Source organism: Heptranchias perlo, chromosome 31 (assembly GCF_035084215.1).
Source record: "Heptranchias perlo isolate sHepPer1 chromosome 31, sHepPer1.hap1, whole genome shotgun sequence".
NCBI lineage: Eukaryota > Metazoa > Chordata > Chondrichthyes > Hexanchiformes > Hexanchidae > Heptranchias > Heptranchias perlo.
The window spans coordinates 32,007,645-32,020,233 of record NC_090355.1 but is presented as its reverse complement, the minus strand read 5'-3'; the positions used below and the strand labels follow the sequence as shown (position 1 = coordinate 32,020,233).

Sequence of the window (12,589 nt, the reverse complement as noted above, 5' to 3'; positions counted from 1 at the left end):
AAAAATGTATACACTGAGTCATATATAGGGTCATGGTACAGACTATAACCCCAAAACAAAAACAGAACATAGGAACGGGGGTAGGCCATTCAGCCCCTTGAGCTTGTTCCGCCATTCAAATAGATCATAGCTGATCGGTATATCAACTCCATCTATTTTTTTCGGTTCTGTAACCCTTAATGCGCTTGCCTAACAAAAATCTATCAATCTCAGTTTTGAAATGTTCAATTGACTCCCAGCCTCAACAGCTTTTCTGGGGAAGAAAATTCCAGATTCCCACTACCCTCTGTACCCATGAATGGTCTAGCTCTAATTCTAAACTCTGGATTCCCGCACAAAGAAATAGTTTCTCGCTATCTACCCTATCAAATCCTTTAATCATCTTAAACATTTCAATTAGATCACCCCTTAATTCTCTGTATGCCAGGGAATAGAAGCCTAGTCTATGCAACCTGTCTTCATAATTTAACCCTTTTACACTCAGCAGCATCTATGGGAAGAGCAAGCAAGATAACCTCCATGGTAGTAATTGCCCCGCACAAAGATGGCGCCTATTACAATAAGGTTGGGAGGGGGGGGGTAAGCGGGAAATCTCAGAGGGGCGGATGTGATGACTGATGGTTTCCGGCCGGGTGTTAGGTGATCGGTTGTTGTTGTCCTGGGCGGAGTTCTGTCTCTTGTCGCCGGCCTAGGATTGAAGCATGAAGATCGTGTCCCGGGCTGTGCTCTTCCTGCTCCTGTCCGCCCCTCTGTCGGCAGCCATGGAGCCCATCAGTATGGGCATCGCAGTCGGGGTGGCCACAGCTCTGACCGGCCTCCTCAGCACCTTCCCCACGCTCTACTGCAAGTTTCAGGAGTGCTGCGAGGCCCAGTGGGTCGAGCTCAACTTCGCAGGTAAAGTGCCATGAAATCTAAACATTAAACCACACGGGCTGTTTACAATGCCCGGGCTATATTGCAGAAACTCCCCTCACCAGAGGCAGATAATATAACGATTGTATGATATTGTATGAATAATGAATATTTGCTAATGAAAATTATACAAGTCTTAAAAAATTACACTTGCCAGTAATTGAACCCAGATTGTGGTATTTACTGAGTTAGTTTCCATATTGTTAGGCTCTGGCTGTAATCTGTGTCCTTTATTGCTCTCGGTGAGCATGGTTCAAGTTACTGGCTGATTCTAAAAGGGGGTTAGTTATCTACAAGACCTTGCAATTATATAATGCTTTAAATCCAGAAAAAATGTTCCATGGTGCTTCATAGATGTGCAAGGGAAACTGATGCTGAGTCAAGGGAGGATAGATTAGGAGGCGTGCCCAAAAGCTTAGTCCGAGAGGTGGGTTCTGAGGAGGACCTTAAAGCAGGAGAGAGTGGCAGAGGGATTTTGGAGAGTGGGCCTTGGGCTGTTGAAGGGATGGCTGCCAATGATGGGGCAAAGGGACAGGGGATGCACATGAGGCTGGAGTCAGGGAAATGGAGAGTTTGGGCTTGAGGGAGATGGGGAGGGACAACGCCATGGAAAGATTTAAAAACGGATGAGAATTTTAAATTTTAGATGTTGTGGGACCGGGAGCCACTGTAGGTCAGTGAGGACAGGGGTGATGGGTGAAGTTGGTGCAGGATAAGATACAGGCAGCAGAGTTTTGGATGAATTGACTTTTTTGGAGGGTGGAGGATGGGAGGCCGGCCAGGAGATTACTGGATCAATTGAGTCTGGAGGTGACTGAGGTAAGAACAGAGGCAGGTGATGTTACGAAGGTGGAAGTGGTGATGGAAAGGACAAGGAGGTCAGCTTGTGCTTGAACAGGTCACTGAGGTTACAAACAGTCTGGTTCAGCCTGGAGCAGTGGCCAGTGGAGTCAGACGGAGTCACTGGTAAGGGTACAGAGTTTGTGGTGGGGGTGCGAAGGCTATGGCTTTGGTTTTCCCAATATTTAACTAGAGGAAGCTACAGCTGATCCAACGCCTGGATGTCAGACAAGCAGTCTGATAGCATAGGGTCAGGTGGGGGCGTTGAGAGAGGTGGTGGAGAGGTAGAATTAGGTGCCATCAGCATACAAGAACAACTTGCATTTATATAGTGCCTTTAACGTAGTAAAACATCCCAAGGCGCTTCACGAGTGATTTTCAAACAAAATTTGACACCGAGCCGCATGAGATATTAGAACAAATGACCAAAAGCTTGGTCCAAGGTAGGTTTTAAGGAGTGTCTTAAAGGAGGAGAGAAAAGTATAGGCGGAGAGGTTTAGGGAGGGAATTCCAGAGCTTAGGGCCGAGGCAGCAGAAAGCATGGCTGCCAATGGTACAGAATTGAAAATCAGGGATGCGCAAGAGGCCAGAATTGGAGGAGCTCAGAGATCTCGGAGGGTTGTAGGGCTGGAAGACGTTAGAGATAGGGAGGGGCGAGGCCACGGAGAGTTACATGTGGAAGCTGGCCCCATGGCTTCAGATGACATCGCCAAGGAGCAGCATGTAGATGAGGGAGATGGGGCAAGGATGGATCCTTGGGAGACTACAGAGGTGACTATGGAGGGGTGGGAAGAGGGACCATTGCCAGGGAGGTGCTGGCTACAATTAGAAGAGTTGGAACCAAGTGAGGGCAGTCCCGTGAAGCTGGGCAACAGAGGAGAGATGTTGGAGGAGTTTCATGTGATCAACCGTGTATTGAAGACTGCAAGGTGAGAAGAGCCTATACTCTCTGGAGTTTAGAAGAATGAGAGGTGATCTCATTGAAACATTCAAGATTCTGAGAGGGCTTGATGGTAGATGCTGAGAGGTTTCCCCTGGCTGGAGAGTCTAGAACTAGGGGCCACAGTCTCAGGATAAGGGGTTGGCTATTTAAGACTGAGATGAGGAATTTCTTCACTCATAGGGTTGTGAATCTTTGGAATTCTCTATCCCAGAGGGCTGTGGATGCTGAGTCGTTGAATATGTTCAAGGCTGAGATAGATTTTTGGACTCTAGGGGAATCAAGGGATAGGGCGGGAAAGTGGAGTTGAGGTCGAAGATCAGCCATGATCTTATTGAATGCGGGGCAGGCTCGAGGGGCCGGATGGTCTACTCCTGCTCCTATTTCTTATGTTTCTTGTATTTCTTAAGAGATAATACACGTCATTCCAAAATTATACAGTGAAAAGGGAAGTAAAATTACCGCATCAATGAGGAACAACAGAAGCAATACTGAGCCCAGCAGCAGCCTGAGAGTGGGATTAATACATTTGCACCACTGAAGGGTAGGACAAGATTTTTTTTTGGGCTGTGAGTACCCAATTGTGGTGATGAGGACATGCAGAATCTCCAGGCATCGGCCCAAAGTCCTCCCTTAGGAAGAGAGGAACCATTGGCAAATCAGTCAGCTGGGCTGCTCTATCCACAACAATAATCATTAACAGAGGAATGATAACTGGCTTCTAGCTCTCCATCACAACTGGAGACAGTATATAACAGGAGGGGAGAGAGGGACAGGAGAAAAGTAAATTATGAAATAATTTAGGCCTCAGCTGGAGTATTGTGTCCCGTTCTTTAGGAAGGATGTCAAAGCCTTAGAGAGGGTGCAGAAGAGATTTACTAGAATGGTATCAGTGATGAGGGAATTCAGTTATGTGGAGAGAATTCTCTACCCCAGAGGGCTGTGGATGCTCAGTTGTTGAATATATTCAAGGCTGAGATTGATAGATTTTTGGAGTCATGGGGAATCAAGGGATATCGGGCGGGAAAGTGGAGTTGAGGTCGAAGATTAGCCATGATCTGATTGAATGGCGGAGCAGGCTCGAGGGACCGTATGGCCTACTCCTGCTCCTATTTCTTATGTTCTTATGAGCTGGGGTAGTTCTCGTTAGAGCAGAGAAGGTTGAGAGGAGATTTGATAGAGGCGTTCAAAATTATGAGGGGTCCAGACAGAGTAGATAGAGAGAAACTGTTCCCATTGGCAGAAGGGTTGAGAACCAGAGGACACAGATTCAAGGTGATTGGCAAAAGAACCAAAGGTGACATGAGGGAAAAACTTTTTACACAGCGTAGTTATGATCTGGAAGGCACTGCCTGAAAGGGTGGTGGAAGCAGGTTCAATAGTAACTTTCAAAAGGGAATTGGATAAATACTTGAAGGGGGAAAAAATTGCAGGACTATGGGGAAAGAGCAGGGGGGAGTGGGACTAATTGGATAGCTCTTTCAAAGAGGCGGCAAAATGAGTCGAATGGCGGCCTCCTTCGCTGTATGATTCTGTGATTCTATTCTGAAAATAAAATTCTTTTATCATTTAAAAAAAAATTATGAGTATCGATGGCGAAGCTGTGCCTTTAAAAGAATGCTTTTATTTGTGTGATAATCTGAATCTTGTTTCATTTACATAACCAGGGTTGAAGGTGGACTTGGAAAACAAACTGTTCGGACAACACATTGCCAAGCAAGTTGTTTTGAAGGCTGTCAAAGGTTTCTTGACGAATCCAAACCCCAAAAAGCCCCTAACTTTGTCTCTACATGGCTGGACTGGGACAGGCAAAAACCTAATTAGTAAAATAATAGCTGAGAACATTTACAGAAATGGACTGGAGAGTAACTACGTCCATCAGTTTGTCGCCACTTTGCACTTCCCTCATCCTGAATATCTCAGTCACTATAAGGTAACGTCTCATCTAAAAATACAATGTTTAATCATACGGTGACGTGTTCAGTAAGAACATAAGACATAGGAACATAAAAAATAGGAGCCCCTTGAGCCTGCTCCGCCATTTAATAAGATCATGGCTGATCTTCGACCTCAACTCCACTTTCCTGCCCGATCCCCATCTCCCTTGATTCCCTTAGAGTCCAAAAATCTATTGATCTCAGCCTTGAATATACTGAACGTCTGAGCATCCACAGCCCTCTGGGATAGAGAATTCCAAAGATTCACAACCCTCTGAGTGAAGAAATTCCTCCTCATCTCAGTCTTAAATGGCCGACCCCCCTCTCCCACCCCCCCCCCCCCCCTTGTTCTAGACTCTCCAGCCAGGGGAAATAACCTCTCAGCATCTACCCTGTCAAGCCCCCTCAGACTCCTGTATGTTTCAATGAGATCACCTCTCATTCTTCTAAACTCTAGAGAATATAGGCCCATTCTACTCAATCTCTCCTCATAGGACAACCCCCTCATCCCAGGAATCAATCTAGTGAACCTTCATTGCACAGCCTCTAAAGCAAGTATATCCTTCCTCAGATAAGGAGACCCCCCCCCCCCCCAAAACTGTGCACAGTACTCCAGGTGTGGTCTCACTAAGGCCCTATACAATTGTAGCAAGACTTCCTTACTATTGTACCCCAACCCCCTTGCAATAAAGGCCAACATATCATTTGCCTTAATTGTTTGCTGCACCTGCATATTAATCGTCTGTGTTTCATGTGAGAGGACACCCAAATTTCTCTGAACACCAATATTTAATAGTTTCTCACCATTCAAAAAATATTCTGTTTTTCTATTCTTCCTACCAAAGTGAATAACCTCACATTTTCTCACATTACACTCCATCTGCCACCTTCTTGCCCACTCATTTAACCTGTCTATATCCCTTTGCAGACTCTTTGTGACCTCCCCACAGCTTACTTTCCCACCAAGCTTTGTATCATTAGCAAACTTGGACACATTACACTTGGTCCCTTCATCTAAGTCATTAATATAGATTGTAAATAGCTGAGGCCCCAGCACCGATCCTTGCAGCACCCCACTAGTTACAGCCTGCCAATCTGAGAATGAACCATTTATTCATACTGTCTTTTTTGTCCGTTAAAAATCCACTATCCATGCTAATATATTACCCCCAACCCCATGAGCCCTTACCTTGTGTAACAACTTTTTATGTGGCACTTTTTCGAATGCCTTTTGAAAATCCAAATATATCACCTCCACAGGTTCCCCTTTATCTACGCTGCTAGTTACATCCTCAAAAAACTCTAATAAATTTGTCAAACACTATTTCCCTTTCATAAAACCATGCTGGCTCTGTCTAATCATGTTATGATTTTCTAAGTGCCCTGTTACCACTTCCTTAATAATGGATTCCAGCAATTTCCCAATGACCGATGTCAGGCTAACTGCTTTGTAGTTCCCTGTTCTCTCCCCCTCCTTTCTTGAATAACGGTGTTACATTCACTACCTTCCTATCCATTGGGACTGCTCTAGAATCTAGGGAGTTTTGGAAGATCACAACCAATGCATCCACTATCTCTGTAGCCATCTCTTTTAGAACCCTAAGATGTAGGCCATCAGGTCCAGGGAATTTGTCGGCTTTTAGTCCCATTAATTTCTCTAGTACTTTTTCTTTACTAATATTAATTATTTAAGTTCCTCGCTCTCTTTAAACCCTTGGTTCCCCACTAGTTCTGGTATGTTTTTTGTGTCTTCTACTTGAATACAAAATATTAGTTTAACGTCTTTGCCATTTCCTTATTTCCCATTATAATTTTTCCTGTCTCTGCCTCTAAGGGACCCACATTTACTTTCGCTGCTCTCTTCCTCTTTACATACTTGTAGAAGCTCTTACAATTTGTTTTTTATTTCTTGCTAGTCTACTCTCATATTCTATTTTCTCTCTTTCTATCATTTTTTTTGGTCATTCTTTGCTGGATTCTAAAACTCCCAATCCTCAGGCTTACTACTCTTGGCAACATTATAAACCTCTTCCTTTAATCTAAGGCTTTCCTTAACTTCTTTAGTTAGACGCGGATGGATCACTTTTCCCATGGAGTTTTTATTTCTCCATGGAATGTATATTCGTTGACAATTTTGAAACATTTCTTTAACTGTTTGCCATTCTTATCTACTGTTGTACCTTTTAATCTAATTTTCCAATCCACCTTAGCCAACTTGCCCCTCATATCTATGTAATTGGCTTTATTTAAGTTTAGGACTCTAGTTTCTGACTTAAGTACATCACTCTCGAACTCAATGTGAAGTTCTATCATATTATGATCATTCTTCCCCATGGGATCCATTACTGTGAGATTACTAATTAATCCTGTGTCATTACACAAGACAAGATCTAAAATAGCCTGTTCCCTGGTTGGTTCCATGACGTATTGTTCTAGGAAACTGTCTCGAATGCATTCCAAGAACTTGTCCTCCAAACTATCTTTGCCAATTTGATTTGTCCATTCCATATGAAGATTAAAGTCCTGCACGATTATTGCATTACCTTTGTTACAAGTTCCTATTACTTCTTGATTAATACTCTGTCCAACAATGTAGCTACTGTTAAGGGGCCTATAAACGACTTCCACCATTGTTTTCTGCCACTTGTTATTTCTTATCTCCACCCATACTGATTCTACTTCCTGATCTCCTGAGCCAAGATCCTTTCTCACTACTGTCCTTATGTCATCCTTTATTGTCAGGGCTACCCACCCTCCTTTTCCATTTTGTCTGTCTTTTCGAAATATCAAGTACCCTGGAATATTTAGTTCCCAACCTTGGTCACCTTGCAACCACGTCTCTGTAATGGCTACTAGATCAAACCCATTTATCTCTATTTGTGCCATTAATTGGTCTGTATTGTTACAAATGCTTCGTGCATTTAGATAAAGTGCCTTTAATTTTAATTTTTTACCACTTTTCCCTGCTTTGACCTTATTCGTTGATGCACTATTACCATTAAACTCTCTGTACCTTCCTGACACACTCTGCTTATCTTTACCCAAGTCACTGCACTGTTCTATTGCCTTGACTTTTCTCTTTAGATTTCTAAATTTCCCCTCACCTGACCCTCTTCACCCCCTGCCTTTTTAGTTTAAAACCCTATTTACAGCCCTAGTTATTTGATTCGTCAGGACACTGGTCCCAGCCCGGTTTAAGTGGTGCCTGTCCCAGCGGAACAGCTCCCGCTTTCCCCGGTACTGGTGCCAGTGCCCCATGAATCAAAACCCCTGTCTCCCACACTACTCTTTGAGTCACGCATTTAACTCTCTGATCTGTTTGACCCTATACCAATTTGCACGAGGCTCGGGTAATCCGAGATTATTACCTGTTTGAGGTTCTGCTTATTTAATTTAGACCCTAGCTCCTCAAACTCCCTTAGCAGAACCTCATTCCTAGTTCTACCTGTCGTTGGTTCCTATGTGGACCATGACAACTGGATCTTGCCCCTCATGCTCCAAGTTCTTTTCCAGCTGCATGGAGATATCCTTAACCCTGGCACCGGACAGGCAACACACCGTTCGGGACTCTGTCATGGCTGCAGAGAACAGTATCTATCCCCCTGACTATACGATTCCCTACTGCTACCACATGTACCAGTGAAGTGCTCCTCACAGTTAAGGAACCAAAAAAGTGAAATGAGAACTAGAGTTAGGTGGCGAGTAATGGATACCCAGGAGTGAGTTACAGGATATATTGTAATTGAGGGGTTCAGATGGGTTATTTATAAAATAATGGATACCCAGGAGTGAGTTACAGTTTGTAATCTAATTGAGAGGTGATGTCATAGCCTGGATAAAGTGAACTTTAAACGATATCTGAACCCTGCGATTAAATTAGTGCCTGAAAATCACTCCCATGTATTTAATTTTTTTATAATGTACACTGTAAAGTTGCTGGTAGTTTTATTTATTTTGTTTCTATTTCCCTCTTCCCTGTGCCTCCGCACCCCCGAATGTTGGCCACTAACTCTGTGAAGTTGGTGACTTGGTAACATTCTCATTGAAATATTAACGAGTGTGACATAATTGATGTATTTATCGAGTGATGTGATTTAATCATCCAAAAAAAAGCGCAGTACCAACACTTATGTAGCCTACAAGACACCAAACTCTGTGGTGTTACAATCTTTCAGGAGTAATGGTCACCCAGGCCATGAGGGATTGTTTAAGTGCTGTCAAATGAGCTATATTTAGTTTAAAGTGATAGATATTGCAGTGATGAAAATAATAGGGCTGTTCATTAAGATTATAAGATTAAATATCGAAATGGAATGATCAAACATTTCAGGGTTTGAGTCCTGTTGGGGCCATTTGATTGTGATCTGTGCAAAGCAACCAGTCAGGGTTGAATAATGCAAATTGTTAAACTGAAATTTTTGCTCAATTATCTTTGTGCTCTGCGACTCCAGTCCCACACCAACACGGTTTACTCTTACCTGCCCTCTGAGGTGGCCGAGCAAGTCACTCAGTTGTATCAAACCGCCAGTGGTTCGAGAAGAAGGCCCCACCACCACCTTCTCAGGGCAATAAAACGTCAGCCTTGCCCTGGGAATGGTGGAGGTTGGGGAGGACAAAGCTGGCCATTGTCTTGCGTTAAGTTAGCTGGATCACTCTGAGGCCATAAGGAGAAGTAGGGTTAAGAAAAGCTGTCTGAACTGACCTTGTCATCCTGTGGGTTGGCCATCGAGCAGTATAGGCTTCAGCCGTGGATGGCTCAGAGTGTCTTCCTTCAGATGTAAGAGGAGGTGATGCTACAGGCGATAACACTGGGGTTGGAGTAGTAGTGTGTTCCTGTATTGTGCAGCAAATGTGTAAGTCGCATTGCAATTTTTTTTTTATTTCTCAAGGGCAGTGAGACTGTTTCACCTACAGTGCACAGCAGTAGATTTAATTGATGCTATCATATCTTCCAAATAGGAAATGTTAACAAGCCCACTGTGTGGAGCTACCAAATCTTAACTTTCTGCATGTGAATTGGACAGTATTTACAAAGCCTTAAGCACAGCAGTGGTAGCACAAATAAACCACTACTGAACTTTCCAAGTTGCTGCATGTTTTTATATCACACGTTTAGTAATGGTTAATGTGATATTGTTCTTGCGGAATTATCCTGGGTTTGCTCTGCATTAACTTACTGATGCCCTTTGATACTGTTTATAGATCCTTAGAATTGATTCCTTGATAAGTATGTGATGTGGCAAGGTGAGTCACTTGTTCTAATTTGTCTCCATACAAATGGCAGCAGTAACAGTGGGGACTTTGACAGGAAGCAATATCCAAAAATATTGGCAGTAATCCTCATAAAATGTGTATTTGGGATCATAGTTCATGTGTGGGAGTGGGAGCTTCACATGGTGTTAATATATATTTTCATGCATAGGATTGGAATACATTACCACAGGTGGCTTTTGAAGCAGATGGAATCACATTTAAATGGGAATTAGATTAAACACCCGAAGAAACAAAATATTAGAGTACAGGGAAAGAGCAGGAAATCGAGATTAGAGTAGATAGTTCTGGTGTGGAGCTTGCAGTGGCACAGGCACGACAGGCCAAAGTGGCCTCCTTCTGTGCTTAAATTTCTATGATGTATGTCTGACATCATAAAATCACACTGCACTATGTGTACATCAGGAACAGATGTCCCAACATAACTGTACTCAGTCCTTAGCAGCCAACCCCTGCTATTATAGTTGCCCATGCAACAGTGCTGTAATATCAATCAGCCCTGACATGCCATCATGCCAGTGAGGCTGTGTGAAATAGTGCTGGTACTATGAATTGATTTGTGTGTGTGAGGGGGAAGAGCAAAGGGATGTCACTTCTGTGAATATATATTTCATTCAAAAAAAAAATGTTTCCCCTCAGGAGCTGCTACAGAAATGGATTCGTGGTAATGTTACCTTGTGTGCCAGGTCCATGTTCATTTTTGATGAAATGGACAAAATGCAACCAGGCCTTATTGATGCCATCAAACCTTACTTGGACTACTACGATAACATTAATGGAGTGGTGTACCGGAAGGCCATGTTCCTTTTCCTGAGGTAAATCCACATTTATTTATTGTAGACAGCATGGACACAGTCTGTCACCGACTTAATCAGTTGCTTTACAAAGTGAATTAGAAATTTTAAAACTGTAAGTGGGTAGACCATCCCACTTTAATACAGTCAAGCATTGGAGGAAAGAATTGACGATGTACTTACTCCATAAACGGTGTTGAAATTGCTACGGATGAAGTTGAAAGTGATCTGGAAGTATTAGTCTTCATGCCTAACATGTTTAGTCATTGTAGAGCAACAATCAACAAAGCAAATCGAATGCCGAGCTCTCTGGTCAAAACAATTGAGCCCAAATTGAAGAATTGTCATGTTACAATTTTTCAAACTTACACCTTGAGAACTATATCCATGTTTGAGCACCAATCAGAAAGAAAGAACTTGAAAGAAAGACCTGTATTTACATAGCACCTTTCACGACCTAAGGATGTCCCAAAGCACTTTACAGCCATTGAAGTACCTTTGAAGTGTAGTCACTGTTGTAATGTAGGAAACGCGGCAGCCAATTTGCACACAGCAAGGTCCCACACAGCAATATGATAATGACCAGATCATTTTTTTTAGTGATGTTGGTTGAGGGATAAATATTGGCCAGGACAACAGGAAGAATTCCCCTGCTCTTCTTCAAAATAGGATGCCATGGGATATTTTACGTCCAGCTGAGGGGACAGACGGGGCCTCGGTTTAACGTCTCATCCGAAAGATGACACCTCTGACAGTGCAGCATTCCCTCAGTACTGCACTGAAGTGTCGGTCTAGATTTTGCACTGGAGTCCCATTGAGCTGGATAATGAAGGAGAGGTGTTTGAAGAGGATGGATATGGTTAACCAAAGGCTACGTTGAGATGGAGGAGGACGAGGAGGGATAATGCATCACACTCAAGTCACTAAGCATGTCATTTGTGACTTTGTTTAGGCATTTTGTTATAAACCACAGCTTTCCATTGTGTTAGTCCTAACTTTTCTGTTGTGAACAGCAATGCAGGTGGAGAAGGGATAACTGAGATTACACTGGACTTTTGGCACAAAGGAAGCAAAAGGCAGGACCTTCAGCTGAAAGACCTTGAGAGTAAAGTGTCCATTGGAGTCTTCAATAATAAAAAGAGTAAGTGTGGTTGCCACATTTTGGCAGGGTTTGAAATGGGCTGTACTGATTCACCTTGTAGGCATTGGATCTCATCCATACAAATTAATTAGCGGACGCTTTTTGCTTAAGAATGGGGAATATGTAATGAGCAAGAAGTAAGAAAAGATTCACCAGTTGTTGGAAACCTTGTATAAGCAACATCTGTGTCAGATGTTTTCAGACTATAAACTGTGTCAATGCTTTTTGGTTCATCAAATTTTCTCCCTTTCTCTCTTGAATACCCCGAAACATTGTTCTGCTGGTGCCAGTAGCCTTCTGGTATTTTGCTCAAGTGGCCATTCTTTATGTATGAGATTAGATGGTGAGTGTTGGGTGGCTTCTCGCAGCCAAGCCTGATCCTATCCTTGCCCGATGTCTACACTTGTGCACTTTCCAGCACTTCTCGCTTTGAGAGTGATCAGGAGGTGGTATGCTGGCTGAGCAACTTTTCCTCTCGCTAGCCCAGGAACACCGAGGCCAATTGCAGAATTTCTGTCGCTGGTTAGCTGAGAGATAATTCAGCGCAGACCGCGAATGGAACTTGGGAACTGTGTGATCTGCAAGGCATCAGGTGGTGCATCTATCCATTGAACTTAATGGGAAGGGGTGTTTAAAAGAAGGATCTTCTGAGTTGTTCCCTCTTTCAACAGCAACTTGCATTTATATAACACCATTAACATAACAAAATGTCCCAAGGTGCTTTCAGATTGAGACTGGATGGGCAAGATTTGTT

At 43.2% G+C, this 12,589-nt stretch overlaps 1 protein-coding gene across 1 annotated transcript in view; it reads left to right on the top strand.

Moving 5' to 3' along the window:
• The first annotated feature begins 633 nt into the window (after positions 1–633).
• Positions 634–12,589, top strand: part of LOC137300661 (torsin-1A-like) — a 28,149-nt gene continuing 16,193 nt past the window's right edge. Inside the window, exons 1-4 of the mRNA XM_067969893.1 lie at positions 634–894; positions 4,360–4,625; positions 10,540–10,715; positions 11,708–11,835. Of these exons, the coding sequence (XP_067825994.1) occupies positions 702–894; positions 4,360–4,625; positions 10,540–10,715; positions 11,708–11,835 (763 nt within the window). The 5' untranslated portion in view covers positions 634–701. The remainder of the gene's footprint in view (positions 895–4,359; positions 4,626–10,539; positions 10,716–11,707; positions 11,836–12,589) is intronic.